Genomic DNA, 21,751 nt, shown 5'->3' on the forward strand with positions numbered 1-21,751 from the left:
ATTACGGTAGCCTTAAGGCACTCTGTGAGCTTTGACCAGGCTGCTGTAATTACTGTAGTAGGAGTGCAACTGACTGTAAACGGCGGATGGCTTCCTCGCGGTGAAGACGCTCCGCTTCTGACACGCTCCCGGTGGAATAGGGCGCTGTGCAGAGGACGGAGCAAACCGCGTCGGAGCAGGAACTCGGCGCGCACGTGCCCGGTGGAATCCCGGGGTAAGAGTATCGCATGTTGCTGACGCAGGCGGGCAGTGCGTGCTGACGACGGCGGGCAGTGCGTGCTGACGACGGCGGGCAGTGTGTGCTGAAGATGGCGGGCGCTGCGGTGCAGGCGGAACTGCGGTTTAGAAACGGACTAACAGAGAAAATCTGCATTACAGTAGAAAATCATCTGAGTTCTCTGATCCGCGGGATTCACGAACTGAGCCCTAACGTCTCGCGGCTTCTCAGCGAGCTGGTGGAGCGTGAAAAAACCCGCGGAGCATGCGCAGAAGGTGAGCTCTCTAATGTGACAATCTGAGCAGCACGTCTACTCAATAAGAATGATTAAATCCAGCATAACGTGTCATCAATAAGAATGATTATGAAGTATAAAATCATTCTGCATGTGTTTCAGTTAAATCAAGACTTCAAATATAATAAGTTCCTTAAAAGAAGATGAAAGCAACAGGTTGTTATGCTAACTGCTAACGTTACAGTGCAATACAGTGGTTAGAGAGGAAGGACTAAACAACCTCAAGTTACCTGTCAGTTACAGTCCACAGCAGATTCCTGATACACCTGTATGTTTCCTGCTGCAGGTGAGGAAGAGGAGGACAGTGATGAGGAAGATGAGGATCCAGAGGACCCCCAGAACTCTGAACTACATCCCCCAGCTAAAAGATTCAAGACCTGAAATACCTGAGGACACCTGAAACACCTGAAACATCTGAGGACACCTGAAACATCTGAGGACACCTGAAACATCTGAGGACACCTGAAATACCTGAGGACACCTGAAACATCTGAGGACACCCGAAACATCTGAAATATCTGAGGACACCTGAAATACCTGAGGACACCTGAAATACCTGAGGACACCTGAAACATCTGAGGACACCTGAAATACCTGAGGACACCTGAAACATCTGAGGACACCTGAAACATCTGAGGACACCCGAAACATCTGAAATATCTGAGGACACCTGAAATATTTGACGATATCAGCAATACCTGAGGACTGATTACCTGGCATCAGTCAGGATATCGATCCTAAATTCAGTAGAAAGTACATAAAGCAGCTTGTGTCTGACATGTTGCTTCAGGTAAAGACTAAAAATAAAACCTGCTTTTTAAATGTCTGTAACAGTCTGACACAGACAGGTGAGGTCAGGTGGGGACAGGTGAGGTCAGGAGGGGACAGGTGAGGTCAGGTGGGGACAGGTGAGGTCAGGAGGGGACAGGTGAGGTCAGGAGGGGACAGGTGAGGTCAGGAGGGGACAGGTGAGGTCTCCACATCACTTCTGTAAAATAAAACTTTCATTTTCTAAAAGAATTACAATCTTAAAGTGTAAAACACGTTGTTTTTTCTTTCATTTTATTGACATAATAAAGTTGTCATGGTAACCAGTGTATGTTATGTGACTCATGATATTAAACACAGAAAAGTAGCAAATTAAGTACCACAGTCACAGAGAATACTGCTCTCTGATTGGCTTGGTCATAAGTTTATCTGCCGGTTACCATAGCAACAGTACTGGTGCTTCAGTTAGACACACAGCTACCCTCCAGCCAATCACAGCACAGGATTCTCTGTGTGTTTTTACAAAAAGGTTTGTATTTGTTGATCCCGACAGTCCACGCTCAGGGCAGTTCGACACAGGTCCTTATCAGGCGGAGCGGTGGGTTTACGTCTGTCAAAAGGCACACAGGGAAGTGACATCACAACCGACAAACTGTTCACTTAGTCTTCTGGTGACGTCCTGCATTGGCCCCGCCCCTCTATGTGTCTATAAGTGGTGAGCCGCTGTGATTGGACGGCTTGCCAACGGCGTGGCGGCGGCTGCAGAGCAGGGCAAGGCAGACAGGTAGGACACAGTAACCGACGGCGCGAGGGTCCGCCCTTGTGCAGGAGAACAGGAAGAGGAAGAGCTGCAGGTATGGCAGCAGGAAGACAGACGCCCACATCCAAGCAGGAAGCGGTGGCAAGCGGGTGCCAATGCCCTGACTCCAGCTGACGGCGGGGGGTGGAGCTGACGGGCTGGTCGCACCTCTCTGCACGTGTTCCAAACTGAACCGCTGAACCTCAAACACGTAGTACACCAACAGCACGCTGAGTAGCAGGTAGAGAGCCACGCCCACCCAGCCCATCCTCTGACGGAAGTTCATCATCCTCCATACTGCCAGAAAATCAGATTAATAGTTAATAAGTCATCAATACATCCTCCATACTGCCAGAAAAACAGATTAATAGTTAATAAGTCATCAATACATCCTCCATACTGCCAGAAAAACAGATTAATAGTTAATAAGTCATCAATACATCCTCCATACTGCCAGAAAAACAGATTAACAGTTAAGAAGTCATCAATACATCCTCCATACTGCCAGAAAAACAGATTAACAGTTAATAAGTCATCAATACATCCTCCATACTGTGTAACTGAACTGAGCAGCCACAAATTTCTATGTTTAGCGTTGTCAGGTTAGGCTAACCCATTGTTGCTAACTTTAGAGCTAACACCCTTCACTGTTCCAGCAGTTGGAGAAACAACAGACGAATTTTTCTTGGTCTTGAGGAGCTGCAGCATTTATTAACTGACACACTGTAGTCTGTACTGTACATTTACTGACACACTGTAGTCTGTACTGTACATTAACTGACACACTGTAGTCTGTACTGTACATTAACTGACACACCGTAGTCTGTACTGTACATTAACTGACACACTAGTCTGTACTGTACATTTACTGACACACTAGTCTGTACTGTACATTTACTGACACACTGTAGTCTGTACTGCACATTTACTGACACACTGTAGTCTGTACTGTACATTTACTGACACACTGTAGTCTGTACTGTACATTTACTGACACACTAGTCTGTACTGTACATTTACTGACACACTGTAGTCTGTACTGTACATTAACTGACACACTAGTCTGTACTGTACATTTACTGACACACTGTAGTCTGTACTGTACATTAACTGACACACTAGTCTGTACTGTACATTTACTGACACACTGTAGTCTGTACTGTACATTAACTGACACACTAGTCTGTACTGTACATTTACTGACACACTAGTCTGTACTGCACATTTACTGACACACTGTAGTCTGTACTGTACATTAACTGACACACTAGTCTGTACTGTACATTTACTGACACACTGTAGTCTGTACTGTACATTTACTGACACACTAGTCTGTACTGCACATTTACTGACACACTGTAGTCTGTACTGCACATTTACTGACACACTGTAGTCTGTACTGTACATTTACTGACACTGTAGTCTGTACTGCACATTAACTGACACACTGTAGTCTGTACTGCACATTTACTGACACACTAGTCTGTACTGCACATTTACTGACACACTGTAGTCTGTACTGTACATTTACTGACACACTAGTCTGTACTGCACATTTACTGACACACTGTAGTCTGTACTGCACATTTACTGACACACTGTAGTCTGTACTGTACATTTACTGACACTGTAGTCTGTACTGCACATTAACTGACACACTGTAGTCTGTACTGTACATTTACTGACACTGTAGTCTGTACTGCACATTAACTGACACACTGTAGTCTGTACTGCACATTTACTGACACACTGTAGTCTGTACTGTACATTTACTGACACACTGTAGTCTGTACTGTACATTTACTGACACTGTAGTCTGTACTGCACATTAACTGACACACTGTAGTCTGTACTGCACATTTACTGACACACTAGTCTGTACTGCACATTTACTGACACACTGTAGTCTGTACTGCACATTAACTGACACACTGTAGTCTGTACTGCACATTTACTGACACACTAGTCTGTACTGCACATTAACTGACACTGTAGTCTGTACTGCACATTTACTGACACACTGTAGTCTGTACTGCACATTTACTGACACACTGTAGTCTGTACTGCACATTTACTGACACACTGTAGTCTGTACTGCACATTAACTGACACACTGTAGTCTGTACTGTACATTTACTGACACACTAGTCTGTACTGTACATTTACTGACACACTAGTCTGTACTGCACATTTACTGACACACTGTAGTCTGTACTGCACATTAACTGACACACTGTAGTCTGTACTGTACATTTACTGACACACTAGTCTGTACTGTACATTTACTGACACACTAGTCTGTACTGTACATTTACTGACACTGTAGTCTGTACTGCACATTAACTGACACACTGTAGTCTGTACTGCACATTAACTGACACACTGTTGTCTGTACTACACATTTACTGACACACTGTAGTCTGTACTGCACATTTACTGACACACTGTAGTCTGTACTGCACATTTACTGACACACTAGTCTGTACTGCACATTTACTGACACACTGTAGTCTGTACTGCACATTTACTGACACACTGTAGTCTGTACTGCACATTTACTGACACTGTAGTCTGTACTGCACATTAACTGACACACTGTAGTCTGTACTGCACATTTACTGACACACTGTAGTCTGTACTGCACATTTACTGACACACTGTAGTCTGTACTGCACATTTACTGACACACTAGTCTGTACTGCACATTTACTGACACACTGTAGTCTGTACTGCACATTTACTGACACACTGTAGTCTGTACTGCACATTTACTGACACACTGTAGTCTGTACTGCACATTTACTGACACACTAGTCTGTACTGTACATTTATTGACACTGTAGTCTGTACTGCACATTAACTGACACACTGTAGTCTGTACTGCACATTTACTGACACACTGTAGTCTGTACTGCACATTTACTGACACTGTAGTCTGTACTGTACATTTACTGGCACACTGTAGTCTGTACTGTACATTTACTGACACACTGTAGTCTGTACTGTACATTTACTGACACACTGTAGTCTGTACTGTACATTAACTGGCACACTGTAGTCTGTACTGCACATTTACTGACACTGTAGTCTGTACTGTACATTTACTGACACACTGTAGTCTGTACTGTACATTTACTGACACACTGTAGTCTGTACTGCACATTTACTGACACTGTAGTCTGTACTGCACATTTACTGACACACTGTAGTCTGTACTACACATTTACTGACACACTGTAGTCTGTACTACACATTTACTGACACTGTAGTCTGTACTGCACATTAACTGACACACTGTAGTCTGTACTGTACATTTACTGACACACTGTAGTCTGTACTACACATTTACTGACACACTGTAGTCTGTACTGTACATTTACTGACACACTGTAGTCTGTACTACACATTTACTGACACACTGTAGTCTGTACTGCACATTTACTGACACTGTAGTCTGTACTGCACATTAACTGACACACTAGTCTACTGTACATTTACTGACACACTAGTCTACTGTACATTTACTGACACACTGTAGTCTGTACTGTACATTTACTGACACACTAGTCTACTGTACATTTACTGACACACAACTTCCTGCTAACCTTTTCCTCTGATCCGCTAATATTCACCGTCACTTTCCTGCCGCTCGCTCTTTCCCACTCGCTACGCAAACATGTTACGCGCTGCCGTATTCCTTAACAGAGTTACGCTACCAAGAGTTTCCATGGTAACGACACAGACGTTGACTCACACTCAAACGCTATTGATTTCTGAGTGAATGGATATTTAGTGTTTTTTTGGCATTAAAAAATTTTTTGGCCTGGCGGGGTTCTTGTTGTAATAATTGTAGGAGAAACACTGATTCAATAAACGTTCAGTAAACGTTCAGTAAACGTTGAGTACAGTTGGACCCAGCAGTCTCCTTTAGGTTGGGCGAGTTCAAAGTTGTGGAAATAAAGGGGGTGTTTTGAATACACCCGCCTTGTTTTCACAGGTAATTTTTTAATCTGTCCCTCTCGCTGCAGGAAATAATGGATTAATCCTGGAAAGTTACTGAAGCACTTTTCTCCTTATGAAAGTAACACGGAGATTAGTCGACCAATGAGAATTTGGTCAGACGAGAGCATATCGACCAACCAATCGACCAGTTGACTACAGCCCTAAAGAAAATAACAGATTACTAATCAATACATCATCGATAGTTATTAGTAGTATTTCTTCAACCATTGCTGTAGTGTTTATTTACTTTACTGTAGTATTTATTCACACTTAACTGGAGTGGTTATTTACACTTTCTAGTAATGTTTACTTGCCAGACTCCATTCATTATTTGCCAGTTTTAACTGCTCTAAACCTCAACTGTCTTCAGTTCTTTCGAGTGAAATCCTGTTCAGTGTTTCTGCCAGATTCCGTTTATCTTTCAGACAGTTAAACTGTCAGATGACATTAATGTTTCCTCTCGCTGTTAATTAACATACAGACGGTCCGCCGCGCGTTAGCAGCCTGTTAGCAGCCTGTTCGCAGCCTGTTCGCATGTTAGCATTAGCAGCCTGTTAGCCTGTTAGCAGCCAATTAGCTTGTTAGTCGGCTGTTAGCAGGTTAGCTCGTGTTTTTCACAACTCTTACCTTCCTTCACGCAGATTATTTCAAATCAAAGTTATGCTTTTCGCTGGTATTTAATCCGCTGTCAGTCCCGGAGGTCTGGGAAGTCTCGTCTCTCTGTTTTGTCACCTGACACCCATCGACGACGTCACTCAAACTGCCCAAAGACGTCACAGAGCCTGAAGCGTTTATAACCACTCAGCTGTCTGTGTTTCGTCTTTGTGTTTGCCAAAACAAAGCAATGATGACAGTAAACTGTCAGCAGTCATTTATATGTATCGTATATATCGTCAGAAGTGTTTGTGTCGCAGAGAAGCTCAGCAGCAGCTGCTCTAGAAGCACAACAACCGTCGCTAGATGGCGCTGCTGTCGCGTTGACGCCATTTTGGACTGAAAACGCCATCACGTTCATTCAAAGTCATCACATCTAGTGACGTCACCATACTACAATCACCACTGAAGCTCCACTGCTCCCAGTACCTGATGACACCAAAACCAGAGATCCCATTCAGGACACACTCCTTTATTTAAAAACTTTGTAGAAACATCAACCACTGAACAGAAACTTTATGTTTGTTTCTTTAAGCACACAGGCTGCGTTAGAATAAGAGTTACACATTAAATATCAGCCTGTAGCCTTCAAGTAGAAAGCAAAGCAGCCCAATAAACATCATTTCAAATCAGAGGAACTGTATGAAATGTGATGTAACAACAAACAAACTGTGTGATTCTGTGCTCTCATTCTGGTTTCTGTCAGTATGACTGAAACTTAAAACAGCATTTAAACAATCACACTCTGGCTATATTAGAATAATAACACTGAGTTATAGAGGCGTTGATACTACTGATAACTAAAAACATGCTATTAGTATCATTTTCTAAATGCTGGTATTGATTTGGTATCTATGTATTGATTCTTGTGACTTCCCTAATTTTATCCACTTTGTAATGTGGTTATCAAATACCAAACTGGGATCTGCAGACCATCAGGGGTCCTTGAGAGGGCTGCAGGGGTTCCCAGCAAAAGCACAAATAGATTATGTTTTCTCTCTTTTTGTATGTGTATTATGCCTTGTAAAGCACTTTGTGACTTATGTCTATGATAAGTGCTACACAAATAAAATTTACTTACTTACTCTCTGGAGTCCGCTTGGAGGATGCGTTGCATGCATGCACAGTAGATGCACAGGTGGCCCTTGTAGTGTAGTGGTTGCACAGACTATGACAAAGTGGAGGTACGCAGATGTCTGCACAGAGCCCACGTGCTCCGATGAGGAGGTTCAGGTCACACGGACCCTCGTGTAGGCCTACTTGCATACATGAAAGGTATATTTTCGGCTTAAGGACCCACAAAGAAAATGTTGTTGTCTAGAGCCTTGTCCTGTTGAAGGCTCAGGGTCCAGAGCCAATGGATATAACGAGCTTTAGTTTGGGTAAATAATAAAAATAATACTAAAACTGGCTCAGAACAACATTAACTGGTTATTATGTTGTTGCTATATTGGATAAAATGAGTCGATACATCAGGTCTCTTCATGCCTTTTACATCCCAGATGTAATCGGTTAACTGACTGCACTGTTACATGTAACTCTAACAGACAGACAGATGCAGCTGCAGGACGGCCAGGATCAATACAGCAGTGTGAAGAACAGACTGTAGACTTTTATACCAGCCAGTATAATGTATGTGCACAATATGGCACAGACGATTGGCCTCCCTCCCCGACAGGAAGGCAAGAGTCATGTGGTGTTTGTAAAGTTAAGACAGCAATGCAAAGGCTCATTTTGTAACGAGGTCTAATGTTGTCATGATGTCATCAGCTGTGATATTAATTACACTGATGGTGTCTCAGACACAGTGAAGGTATCACGCCGTCATGTGACAGGGTGGAAGATTTAAACACCTCACAGCTGGTTAACAGAGAACCAGGATCAGATAATAACATCAAACCAACACATGTGATTAAAGAGACGGAAACATTAATGCTTCACATTTATTTATTAAATCTGTTTAAAAACACAAAAACTCTGTAAAAATGTTGATTTGACTTTTAATCTCTTTCATGTCTCTGCTTTATTAACTGATGTTTTTGTTATTATTAAATCCCAGAACAGACTCAAACCAACAATGTGTTCATCTCTCATCTCAGTGGTTCCTACTGAAGACTCTTTACACAGCTCAGTGATAAAACAGCTGCTCGCTGTGGTTTTTAACACACAAACAGGTGTTGCGGACTATTTTCAGCGGTGGATGAATCCACGTGTGTTGCTGTGGGGAGTGTTAATGGCAATCAGAAGATAATTAAGCCTCCAGCAGCTGTCAATCAAAGTCATCACAGTGAGTTTTAAACATTATGTCAGAAATGTCTGCAGCTCCATCAGCTGCCAATAATCAATAGTGATCAGTACTCTGTTCTCAGTCAGTGTGGCAGTTTCAGCAGACGTCCACAGAGCCCTCCTGGTGCTGCAGGAAGCGGATCAGACCTCCGGGCAGCGGCAACTTCTGCAGCCGCCGATGACCAACCAGCCGCAAGACCTGCAGCCGACACAGCTGCAGCAGCGGCCGCGGAGGTGCTGCAAGAGAAGAAGAATTACGTTCAATTCAATTTCATTTATAAAGCGCCAAATCATAACAGAAGTTAATCTCAGAGCTCTTTCCACATAGAACTCTTTAATCTACAGCAGCAGCAGGAAAACCTTTAACAGGAAGAAGAAACGTCAAGCAGAACCGGACTCTAGGTGGACGCCGTCTGTCTCGACCGGTTGGGTTGAGAGTGTGTGCTGTGACATCACAGAACATGGTGACATCACTGGTGACATCACTGGTGACATCACGGGTGATTAGTTGTTACCTGCCTTCGCTGTGACATCACCTCTACCTGTTACTGACTCACCTGCTTTCTCTTTGATGACGCTCCAATCAGAGAAGCTGTCCAGGTGTTCCACCAGTCTGGAGCAGAGAGTCACATGACCAACGTAGTCCAACAGGACATCGATGATCGGCCCCGCCCACCGACAGATGCTGGGGGCGGAGATCATCTCGCAGAACTGTCAATCAATCAATCACATCTATTAATCAATCTCAGTATGTAATGCACCTGAACGCCTCTCATTTTATACGTCTTTAACGCACCTGAACGCCTCTCACTGGGCTGTGTTGAGCAAGGTCTCCTTCGTCTTGGAGGCGGCCCCATGGGGATCGGGAGGTTTTGATTGGCGGATGAGGTCCGCTGCCATACACACAGTTGAAGCAGGAGAGGGCGTGGCCTCCGTTGTCCAGCAGGTACTTGAACATGGGCAGGTACTTCATGGAGAACATGTAGATGGCAGGGAAGGTGGTGGGGTGTGTGGAGATGCAGGCATTGATGTCGGCGCCGTGCTCCACCAGCAGCGTGACGGTCTGGATGCAGCCGATCCGAGCCGCCACCATCAGCGGCCGGAACACGTCCAGGTTGGGGTCGGCGCCGGCCGCCAGCAGCGTGCCGACAGCATCGATGTTATTGTTGATGACAGAGAAGTATAGCGCCGTACTCCGTCGGTCCTCGTACAGTTTAGAGCGCTCTTCAGACAGCTGAGCATTGACGTCGAATCCTGCCTCAATCAGAGTCTCCAGGACGTCGTCACGGTTACGCTCGGCGGCCATGTGCAGCGGGCTGATGCCAGTCCGACGGACTCTGGCCTTGCTGGTTGCCCGGATCAACATGGAAACCATCCTGCAACAGAAAACACCAGGACTTAGTTTCTGCATTTAGAAGAAAAATGTTTATCTGACTGGAAAAGAGGAAAAAGCAGCTCTGCTGAACATACGTGTCACTTCCTCTCTGGGCAGCGATGTGTAGCGGTAATAATCCCGTCTTCCCGGGTTTGTTGGCGTCAGCCTTCTGAGAGAGGAGGAGCTCCACAACGTCCTCATGCCCGTTTTTAGTAGCTTCATACAGAGCCGTTGCTCCGTCAGTAGCCTGGCTGTTAATGTCTGCACCTGCAGAGGTCAGAGGTCATAGTAGGGGTGTGATGGCTGAACCATCCTGTCCAATCAGGCTCCAGACTCTAAAGCTGGTTTACAGATCCTGATCAGGGTTTCTAACTGGCTGACAAGACGTCGTGACTGTGTGTCGACGACGACATCATTCGTTCGCTGAGTTTTACCTGAAAAGCTGTTTTTGACCAGTAAAGTCAGTGAACTGGTAAATTCTTGTGTTTCTTGTTGTGTCATAATCATCATTCGACAAATTCTTTAGTACTTTAAGACATCCTGAAGTTTGCCATGTCAGGTTTAACTGTCAGGAGTCTTTGTTGGAACAAATGTAACAGCTGTTTCTTCAGCTATAATTTTAATTTATATATATATATAATATATTATATATATATATATATAACTGTATATATATATATAATATATTTAACTGTAAATCACTCCGTATGATTCGAAGTAGGAATTCAAGGAAATGCAAAGTGTTAATGGACTGATCTGATCTGACAAAAAAATCCAAATGTGCATCATTGATTTTTAGGCCCTATGTTCTAAAAATGAAATTTAACATATTTTACTATGATAAAGGACATAATATGTTTGTAATTACATATTAACAGGACATTATCAGACATTTTTAATACAAGACCAGGTTAAACCCTGATATTTATCTGGACTGTGTCTGGTCAGTGTGTTACAGCGATAGTCGTGTCTACAATGTGAATTCTTGGATATTTAATGTTCATCTGCAATTTTCTGTCGTGGTTCCAGTAATATTTGTTGTTAAAGTGCACTGAAGTAGCGTCACATGACTAGAGAAGCTACATTTGAGTCAAAAAAAGTAATAAATACACTTGTAAGAACAAAATTTTCCACTCATATCTCATATCATATCATAGGGATGTTTGATTTGAAAGAGAACTGATTTTAATTGTAATTATATGTATCTATAGTGTAAGTTTATCTATACATGTATCTGTACGTGTATCTATACATGTATCTGTATGTGTATCTATACATGTATCTGTATTTGTATCTGTACATGTATCTGTATGTGTATCTATACATGTATCTGTATTTGTATCTGTACATGTATCTATACGTGTATCTATACATGTATCTGTATGTGTATCTGTACGTGTATCTATACATGTATCTGTATGTGTATCTGTACGTGTATCTATACGTGTATCTATACATGTATCTGTACGTGTATCTATACATGTATCTGTACGTGTATCTATACATGTATCTGTATGTGTATCTATACAGTTTGTGTATCTGTACATATATATATATATATATATGTACATGAAGAAGAACTAACTGTGTTTGTGTGTTCACGTGTTAATATGTTCATGTGTTCATATGTTTATATGTTCATGTGTTCATGTGTTCATATGTTTATATGTTCATGTGTTCGTGAGTTCATTTGTCCACGTACCGTGTTTGAGGAGGAGGCGCAGTGCGGCGAGCTGCCCGCTCTGAGCGGCGGTGAACATTGGTGTGATGCCGTACATGTCGGTCTGTGTGTGTTTGGCTCCGGCCTTCAGCAGCATCTCACAAATCTCCGTGTTGTTCCTGCACACCGCTTCCTGCAGCGCCGTCCAACCGTGATTACACGCTGCGTTCACGAGCACGCCGCGATTCAGCAGCACCGCCACCAGCGCAGCGCTGTTCCTCTCACAGGCTGCAGTTAAAGGGACGGTACACACAAACAAGTCATTAAAGGGGCAGTACACACAAACAAGTCATTAAAGGGACGGTACACACAAACAAGTCATTAAAGGGACGGTACACACAAACAAGTCATTGTAGGGACGGTACACACAAACAAGTCATTAAAGGGACGGTACACACAAACAAGTCATTGTAGGGACGGTACACACAAACAAGTCATTAAAGGGACGGTACACACAAACAGGTCATTAAAGGGGCAGTACACACAAACAAGTCATTAAAGGGACGGTACACACAAACAAGTCATTAAAGGGACGGTACACACAAACAAGTCATTAAAGGGACGGTACACACAAACAGGTTATTAAAGGGACGGTACACACAAACAAGTCATTAAAGGGACGGTACACACAAACAAGTCATTAAAGGGACGGTACACACAAACAAGTCATTAAAGGGACGGTACACACAAACAGGTTATTAAAGGGGCAGTACACACAAACAAGTCATTAAAGGGACGGTACACACAAACAAGTCATTGTAGGAACGGTACACACAAACAAGTCATTGTAGGGACGGTACACACAAACTAGTCATTAAAGGGACAGTACACACAAACAAGTCATTGTAGGGACGGTACACACAAACAAGTCATTAAACGGACGGTACACACAAACAAGTCATTGTAGGGACGGTACACACAAACAAGTCATTGTAGGGACGGTACACACAAACTAGTCATTAAAGGGACGGTACACACAAACAAGTCATTGTAGGGACGGTACACACAAACAAGTCATTAAAGGGACGGTACACACAAACAAGTCATTGTAGGGACAGTACACACAAACAAGTCATTGTAGGGACAGTACACACAAACAAGTCATTAAAGGGACGGTACACACAAACAAGTCATTGTAGGGACGGTACACACAAACAAGTCATTAAAGGGACGGTACACACAAACAAGTCATTGTGGGGACGGTACACACAAACAAGTCAATATAGGGACGGTGCACACAAACAAGTCATTGTAGGGACGGTACACACAACAAGTCATTGTAGGAACGGTACACACAAACAAGTCATTGTAGGGACGGTACACACAAACTAGTCATTAAAGGGACGGTACACACAAACAAGTCATTGTAGGGACGGTACACACAAACAAGTCATTAAAGGGACGGTACACACAAACAAGTCATTAAAGGGACGGCACACACAAACAGGTCATTAAAGGGACGGTACACACAAACAAGTCATTGTAGGGACGGTACACACAAACAAGTCATTAAAGGGACGGTACACACAAACAAGTCATTGTAGGGACGGTACACACAAACAAGTCATTAAAGGGACGGTACACACAAACAAGTCATTGTAGGGACGGTACACACAAACAAGTCATTAAAGGGACGGTACACACAAACAAGTCATTGTAGGGACGGCACACACAAACAAGTCATTAAAGGGACGGTACACACAAACAGGTTATTAAAGGGACGGTACACACAAACAAGTCATTGTAGGGACGGTACACACAAACAAGTCATTAAAGGGACGGTACACACAAACAAGTCATTGTAGGGACGGTACACACAAACAAGTCATTAAAGGGACGGTACACACAAACAAGTCATTAAAGGGACGGTACACACAAACAAGTCATTGTAGGGACGGTACACACAAACAAGTCATTAAAGGGACGGTACACACAAACAAGTCATTGTAGGGACGGTACACACAAACAAGTCATTAAAGGGACGGTACACACAAACAAGTCATTGTAGGGAAGGTACACACAAACAAGTCATTAAAGGGACGGTACACACAAACAAGTCATTATAGGGACGGTACACACAAACAAGTCATTGTAGGGACGGTACACACAAACAAGTCATTGTAGGAACGGTACACACAAACAAGTCATTGTAGGGACGGTACACACAAACTAGTCATTAAAGGGACGGTACACACAAACAAGTCATTGTAGGGACGGTACACAGAAACAAGTAATTAAAGGGACGGTACACACAAACAAGTCATTAAAGGGACGGCACACACAAACAGGTCATTAAAGGGACGGTACACACAAACAAGTCATTGTAGGGACGGTACACACAAACAAGTCATTAAAGGGACGGTACACACAAACAAGTCATTGTAGGGACGGTACACACAAACAAGTCATTAAAGGGACGGTACACACAAACAAGTCATTGTAGGGACGGTACACACAAACAAGTCATTAAAGGGACGGTACACACAAACAAGTCATTAAAGGGACGGTACACACAAACAAGTCATTGTAGGGACGGTACACACAAACAAGTCATTAAAGGGACGGTACACACAAACAAGTCATTGTAGGGACGGTACACACAAACAAGTCATTGTAGGGACGGTACACACAAACTAGTCATTAAAGGGACGGTACACACAAACAAGTCATTGTAGGGACGGTACACACAAACAAGTCATTAAAGGGACGGTACACACAAACAAGTCATTAAAGGGACGGCACACACAAACAGGTCATTAAAGGGACGGTACACACAAACAAGTCATTGTAGGGACGGTACACACAAACAAGTCATTAAAGGGACGGTACACACAAACAAGTCATTGTAGGGACGGTACACACAAACAAGTCATTAAAGGGACGGTACACACAAACAAGTCATTGTAGGGACGGTACACACAAACAAGTCATTGTAGGGACGGTACACACAAACAAGTCATTAAAGGGACGGTACACACAAACAAGTCATTGTAGGGACGGTACACACAAACAAGTCATTAAAGGGACGGTACACACAAACAAGTCATTGTAGGGACGGTACACACAAACAAGTCATTAAAGGGACGGTACACACAAACAAGTCATTAAAGGGACGGTACACACAAACAAGTCATTGTAGGGACGGTACACACAAACAAGTCATTGTAGGGACGGTACACACAAACAAGTCATTGTAGGGACGGTACACACAAACAAGTCATTGTAGGGACGGTACACACAAACAAGTCATTAAAGGGACGGTACACACAAACAAGTCATTAAAGGGACGGCACACACAAACAGGTCATTAAAGGGACGGTACACACAAACAAGTCATTGTAGGGACGGTACACACAAACAAGTCATTAAAGGGACGGTACACACAAACAAGTCATTGTAGGGACGGTACACACAAACAAGTCATTAAAGGGACGGTACACACAAACAAGTCATTGTAGGGACGGTACACACAAACAAGTCATTAAAGGGACGGTACACACAAACAAGTCATTGTAGGGACGGCACACACAAACAAGTCATTAAAGGGACGGTACACACAAACAGGTTATTAAAGGGACGGTACACACAAACAGGTCATTAAAGGGACGGTACACACAAACAAGTCATTGTAGGGACGGTACACACAAACAAGTCATTAAAGGGACGGTACACACAAACAAGTCATTGTAGGGACGGTACACACAAACAAGTCATTAAAGGGACGGTACACACAAACAAGTCATTGTAGGGACGGTACACACAAACAAGTCATTAAAGGGACGGTACACACGAACAAGTCATTGTAGGGACGGTACACACAAACAAGTCATTAAAGGGACGGTACACACGAACAAGTCATTGTAGGGACGGTACACACAAACAAGTCATTAAAGGGACGGTACACACGAACAAGTCATTAAAGGGACGGTACACACAAACAAGTCATTAAAGGGACGGTACACACAAACAAGTCATTGTAGGGACGGTACACACAAACAAGTCATTAAAGGGACGGTACACACAAACAAGTCATTGTAGGGATGGTACACACAAACAGGTTATTAAAGGGACGGTACACACAAACAATTCATTAAAGGGACGGTACACACAAACCACACTGAGTTTATTAAAGGGACGGTAAACACAAGTCCAGAAAACAGCTTATCAGAACAAAATAATTTCTTCTGAGGTTAGGTTTTACTTTGTAAGACATTTACAGCAATATGTTGACCATTGAGAATCCTGCTCTCTGATTGGTTCAGAGCTCAATATATTTTGTATCAGCAGGTATTCTGAGATGTTTCATTATGACTCATTGTTACCTTTATAGAGCGTTGTCTCACGGTCGTAGTTGGTGATGTCAGGGTCTGCTCCGTGGTCCAGCAGCACCTGAACACATTGCAGATGACCCTTGCTGACAGCAACCAGCAGCGGGGTCTCACCACGCTCTGTTCGCTTGTTGACCATCCCCGGCTGAGCTGATCAGAAAAACACAGACAGATGACTTCAGTCTACCCAAATCACTCATATGATCATCAATATACAGTCTGCAGCCAAACACAACACAGAAAACAACATGAAGATGAGATTCAGAGAAGCAGTCTGTGGCTTTACTCACAATAAACAGTTTACTTAGACATAAAAAACATAATTTGTTTGATTGACAGCTGACTTCCTCCTGCATTCACTGATGGAAACAATGAGACATATTATAACCCCATAAAACCACATAGAAACTGTGTCTGTCCCCCGACCACTTAAATCTATTAAATCTAAAGTAAACAGAAGAGGATTCATTCATAAAAACCTAATAAAAATTAACACAACCTCTGCAATTATACAACAAAATAGGAGAATTAAATGTGGACTCTTAAACATTAGATCTCTGTCATCTAAAGCTGTATTAGTAAACGATTTAATCTCAGATCATCATATTGATTGATTGTCTTACTGAAACCTGGCTGTGTCATGAAGAACATGTCAGTCTAAATGAATCCAGTCCTCCCAGTCATATTAATACTCACATTCCTCCAGACACTGGCCGAGGAGGAGGAGTTACAGCCTAATTATCAACTCTAGACCTGAACTTCATTATAACTCATTAGAAAGTCTTGTTCTTACCTTAAATGATATATTGATTTGATTTGTTGATTGGGACAGTTTGCAGTTTTAAACATTAAAGATGCACTGCACCAGAGTTAGATTGTCCCCCACAATCAAAACATACAACAGCACAACAACAAACTGTACAAAGCAAAGCAAAAAACAAAAAAACAACAAAAACAAACAAACAAACAAACAAAAACACACCATACAAAACACAAAATACAAAGCTACACACAACAGCACATCACAGGCTAGACTCAGTGGCCACACAGCTGATTGGTCTTTAGTAATGTTTGACCTGGCCACTTCATGCAGGAGCTGGCAGTCAGGGAGGGTTGTTAGGGTAATGCAGGGACACCTGGAAAGGCCTCCACCAAGGCTAGAAATACCACTCTGAGTCATTGTCTCTCTCTCTCTCTCCTAGGATCCATGTTTTTGGTATTTTTCTTTTGCATTCAACAGACGCATATACATATCTCACTCATCCACACACCACATTCTCCACTGATGCAGTTACTCTCCACACCTCATGCCTTTTGTATATAGTTATGTTTGTTTTAGTTTTAAATAAAACAAATAATTGGCACCTGAACTTGACTTGCTTTCCCTGTTTGTCACATTCATTGAGCCGGTTTGTGACAGTTGATAGAACTACAGGTCTTCATATGATCAGGTAGGACGTTCCACTGAGTTGTGACTTTCACAGAGGAAGCTGACCGCCCCAGTGTGATGAAATGGTCTCATAGTGGAGGAGGACAAACCAAGTCTCTCTCACCCAACATGGAAAACTTTACAGCCAGTTCTATGTGTTATAGTGAACCGTCCTCCTGGTCCGTACTCTGAATTATCTGAATCTCAGAGTTTTTATCAAACTTAGTCCTTAGTACAGATAAAGTAATTATAGTAGGTGATTTTAATATTCATGTGGACGTTGATAGTGACAGTCTCAGCACTGCATTTATCTCATTATTAGACTCAACTGGCTTCTCTCAGTGTGTAAATAATCCCACTCACTGTCTGAACCACACCCTCCACCTTGTTCTGACTTATGGGATTGAAATTGAACATTTAATAGTTTTTCCACAAAATCCTATTTTATCAGATCATTTTTTAATAACTTTTGAATTCCTATTACTGGATTACACACCACTAGACAAAAATGTCCTCACTAGATGTCTCTCTGATAGTGTTGTAGATAAATTTAAGGAAGCAGTTCCATCAGTACTGAATTCACTGCCATGTCTCAATACTACAGAGGACTCTTATGTTAACTTTAGTTCCTCCCAAACTGATAATCTTGTTGATAGTGCTGCAGGCTCATTACGAATAACACTCGACTCCATCACCCCCTTAAAAAAGAAGATAATAAAACGTAAGAGGTTAGCTCCATGGTTTAACTCCCAAACCCGCAAATTAAAGTAAACATCGTGAAAATATGAAAGGATTTGGCGTTCCAGCAAACTAGAAGAATCTCGCTTAGTCTGGCAAGATAGTGTTAAAACATATAGGAAGGCCCTCTGTAATGCCAGAGCCGCCTATTACTCAGCATTAATAGAAGAGAATAAAAACAGCCCTAGGTTCCTTTTCAGCACTTTGGCTGACAAAGAGTCATAACTCTATTGATCCATGTATTCCTATAGCTCTCAGTAGTAACGACTTTATGAGCTTCTTTAATGATAAAATTCTAACTATTAGAGACTAAATTAACCACCTCCTGCCCTCAACAGGCACCGATTTATCCTCACTGATCATCACATCCTATTACAGAGACTGGAACATTTAACTGGCATTAAAGGAACTGCATTAAGCTGGTTTAAGTCCTATTTATCAGATCGATTTCAGTTTGTACATGTTAATGATGAATCCTCCATGCACGCAAAAGTTGATATATTAATGATAAAGCTGCTCTGGATGGCATTACCCTGGCCTCCAGCGCCACCGTAAGGAATCTGGGAGTTATCTTTGATCAGGATATGTCCTTTAACTCCCACATAAATCAAATCTCAAGGACTGCCTTTTTTCACTTACGTAATATCACAAAAATCAGGCACATCCTGTCCCTAAAAGATGCAGAAAAACTAGTCCACGCATTTGTTACTTCTAGGCTGGATTATTGTAATTCCTTATTATCAGGCTGCTCTAACAAGTCTCGAAAGACTCTCCAGCTGGTCCAGAATGCAGCTGCACGTGTTCTGACTAAAACTAGAAAAAGAGACCACATTTCTCCCATTTTAGCTTCGCTGCATTGGCTTCCTGTAAAATCCAGACTAGAATTTAAAATCCTTCTCCTGACTTACAAACCCCTTAATGGTCAGGCACCATCATATCTTGAAGAGCTCATAGTACCGTATTATCCCACTAGAACACTGCGCTCCCAGTATGCAGCTTACTGGTGGTCCCTACAGTCTTTAAAAGTAGAATGGGAGGCAGAGCCTTCAGCTATCAGGCTCCTCTCCTGTGGAACCATCTTCCAGATTCAGTCCGGGGTGCAGACACCCTCTCTATGTTTAAGAGTAGGCTTAAAACTTTCCTTTTTGATAAAGCTTATAGTTAGGGCCGACCAGGCTCGCCTTGGATCAGCCCTTAGTTATGCTGCTATAGGCCTAGACTGCTGGGGGACTTCCCATGATGCACTGAGCTCCTCTCTCCTCCTCCTCCTCTCCATCTGTATGTATTCATGTAACATCAATGCATGTCACTAACTTTGCTTCTTCCCCAGAGTTTTTTTTTGTGCTTTCTCGTCTGACAGTGGACCTTCGACTGCGGACTGATCATGCTGCTATAATTATTATTATTATTAGTCATATTTCTATCATTATTATTATTGTTATTATTGTTGTTATTCTGCTACTCTGTCCCTCCCTCCTTCTTTCTCTCTCAACACAACCGGCCGAGGCAGATGGCGTCCACCTAGAGTCCGGTTCTGCTGGAGGTTTCTTCCCGTTAAAGGTTTTCCTGCTGCTGATGGAGGAATGTTGGTTCTCTGTAGATTTAAGAGTTCGGTCTGGACCTGCTCTATGTGGAAAGACCCCTGAGATGACTTCTGTTGTGATTTGGTACTTTATAAATAAAATTGACTTGACTGATAACACACACACATCTTCTTAATAATAAATCATTATGATGAAGTTGCTTCTTGTGCTTCTAATAATAAATGAAACCTTTGCTTCATTGTCAATCAATGTGTTAATTTAGTTTTTCTGATCATCTCTTCAGTTAAACGTGTGTGTGTGTGTGTGTGTGTGTGTGTGTGTGTGTGTGTGTTTACCTGATAGCAGGACTCTCAAACAGCTCTCCTGACCAAACCACGCCGCCTGGTGAATCGCCAGCCAGCCCGGTTTACTCGGCAGCATCAGGTTTGTTCCTGAACGCATCACCAGAGATCTCACACTGCTCACATCACCAACACGGATCGCTTGGAACAGAGGCTCTTCCTCCCTGAGGGAAAATACCCATCAGCCACCTGTCTCACCTGTCTGACAGGTGATCAGGTGATCAGTTGACCAAACTTACTCTTCAGGCTCTGGAGCGATGTGGACCAGTCTGCCATCAAACTTGCGATAAGCCACCATCCTCTTTCCAGCGCCGGTCATGAAGTGGCTGACTGTCCCTTTAAACGTCTTTCTGCCACAGGAACACAAGACAACAGCCAATCAGAGCACAGACTGGCAGGACAGCCAATCAGAGCCAAGAGACTGGCAGGACAGCCAATCAGAGCACAGACTGGCAGGACAGCCAATCAGAGCCAAGAGACTGGCAGGACAGCCAATCAGAGCACAGACTGGCAGGACAGCCAATCAGAGCACAGACTGACAGGACAGCCAATCAGAGCACAGACTGGCAGGACAGCCAATCAGAGCACAGACTGGCAGGACAGCCAATCAGAGCACAGTGTCGGGCATCAGAGCACGGTTAATAAATATCTTGGAATGAAACACTCTGAGGCTGATTAATAAATGTCTAATTAAGGTTAATTATTGGAGCCTTTCCTGGTTACCATGGCGATGCTCATGTTATCAGTCATTTCATTAATCTGAAGACAGATGTTTAGTTTCTCTGTCGAGGTCTCAGATTTGATTTATTTAATATTTAACGTATCTGCTGTTAGTTTCAGGCCTCAATACAAGATATAGATCATCATCATCATCATCATCATCATCATCATCATCAGTAAAGAAGCTTCTGTATGAATCACATCTGAATTTTTAACATACGGATCAGGAGGCTTTGGTCTCGGTGGATTAGGGGAACTGTAGTGTGCACTGGTCTCATTTGGAAGTGGATTGTGGGAGCTGTAGTTTGGAGGTGGATTGTGGGAGCTGTAGTTTGGAGGTGGATTGTGGGAGCTGTAGTTTGGAGGTGGATTGTGGGAGCTGTAGTTTGGAGGGGTCCGTTTGCTCTCAGGCTGGAGAGGAGGTGTGTTGGCGGCGGTGTCATGGTGGGCGTCGGTCAGACTGCGCTCGATGGCGAGCTGCATCAGCTCGTCATCGCTCAGGTTACCGTACAGAGAATAATCCTCGAATCCCAGA

At 43.0% G+C, this 21,751-nt stretch overlaps 2 protein-coding genes across 3 annotated transcripts in view; both read right to left on the reverse strand.

The window, feature by feature from the left end:
* Window positions 1-1,557: 1,557 nt before the first annotated feature.
* tmem251 (transmembrane protein 251) lies at window positions 1,558-7,054 on the reverse strand. The gene is made up of 2 exons (XM_042390541.1): window positions 6,709-7,054; window positions 1,558-2,376 (listed from the first exon to the last, which is right to left on the reverse strand). The coding sequence occupies exon 2, from the start codon at window positions 2,366-2,368 to the stop codon at window positions 1,979-1,981; it is 390 nt and encodes a 129-aa protein (XP_042246475.1). The 5' UTR covers window positions 2,369-2,376; window positions 6,709-7,054; the 3' UTR covers window positions 1,558-1,978.
* Window positions 7,055-8,668: 1,614 nt separating this feature from the next.
* The window catches only part of LOC121882004 (ankyrin repeat and SOCS box protein 2-like), a 13,728-nt gene continuing 645 nt past the window's right edge, over window positions 8,669-21,751 (reverse strand). The window contains exons 2-11 of one of the 2 annotated variants that reach the window (XM_042389874.1): window positions 21,437-21,751; window positions 20,736-20,846; window positions 20,491-20,660; window positions 16,439-16,594; window positions 12,099-12,344; window positions 10,492-10,663; window positions 10,167-10,397; window positions 9,818-10,079; window positions 9,579-9,732; window positions 8,669-9,258 (exon numbers count right to left, since the gene is read on the reverse strand). The exon at window positions 21,437-21,751 is cut by the window's right edge and continues 50 nt beyond it. In XM_042389874.1, coding sequence (XP_042245808.1) covers window positions 9,119-9,258; window positions 9,579-9,732; window positions 9,818-10,079; window positions 10,167-10,397; window positions 10,492-10,663; window positions 12,099-12,344; window positions 16,439-16,594; window positions 20,491-20,660; window positions 20,736-20,846; window positions 21,437-21,751 — 1,957 coding nt within the window. In that variant the 3' untranslated portion in view covers window positions 8,669-9,118. Of the gene's footprint in view, window positions 9,259-9,578; window positions 9,733-9,817; window positions 10,398-10,491; window positions 10,664-12,098; window positions 12,345-16,438; window positions 16,595-20,490; window positions 20,661-20,735; window positions 20,847-21,436 lie in introns of both variants that reach the window. The other variant, XM_042389873.1, reaches the window with a different exon arrangement.

Source organism: Thunnus maccoyii, chromosome 17 (assembly GCF_910596095.1).
Source record: "Thunnus maccoyii chromosome 17, fThuMac1.1, whole genome shotgun sequence".
Classification (NCBI taxonomy): domain Eukaryota; kingdom Metazoa; phylum Chordata; class Actinopteri; order Scombriformes; family Scombridae; genus Thunnus; species Thunnus maccoyii.

Bases quoted from the DNA above. Each gene is read 5' to 3' on its own strand.
- tmem251 (XM_042390541.1), bottom strand. From the start codon at position 2,368: ATGATGAACTTCCGTCAGAGGATGGGCTGGGTGGGCGTGGCTCTCTAC.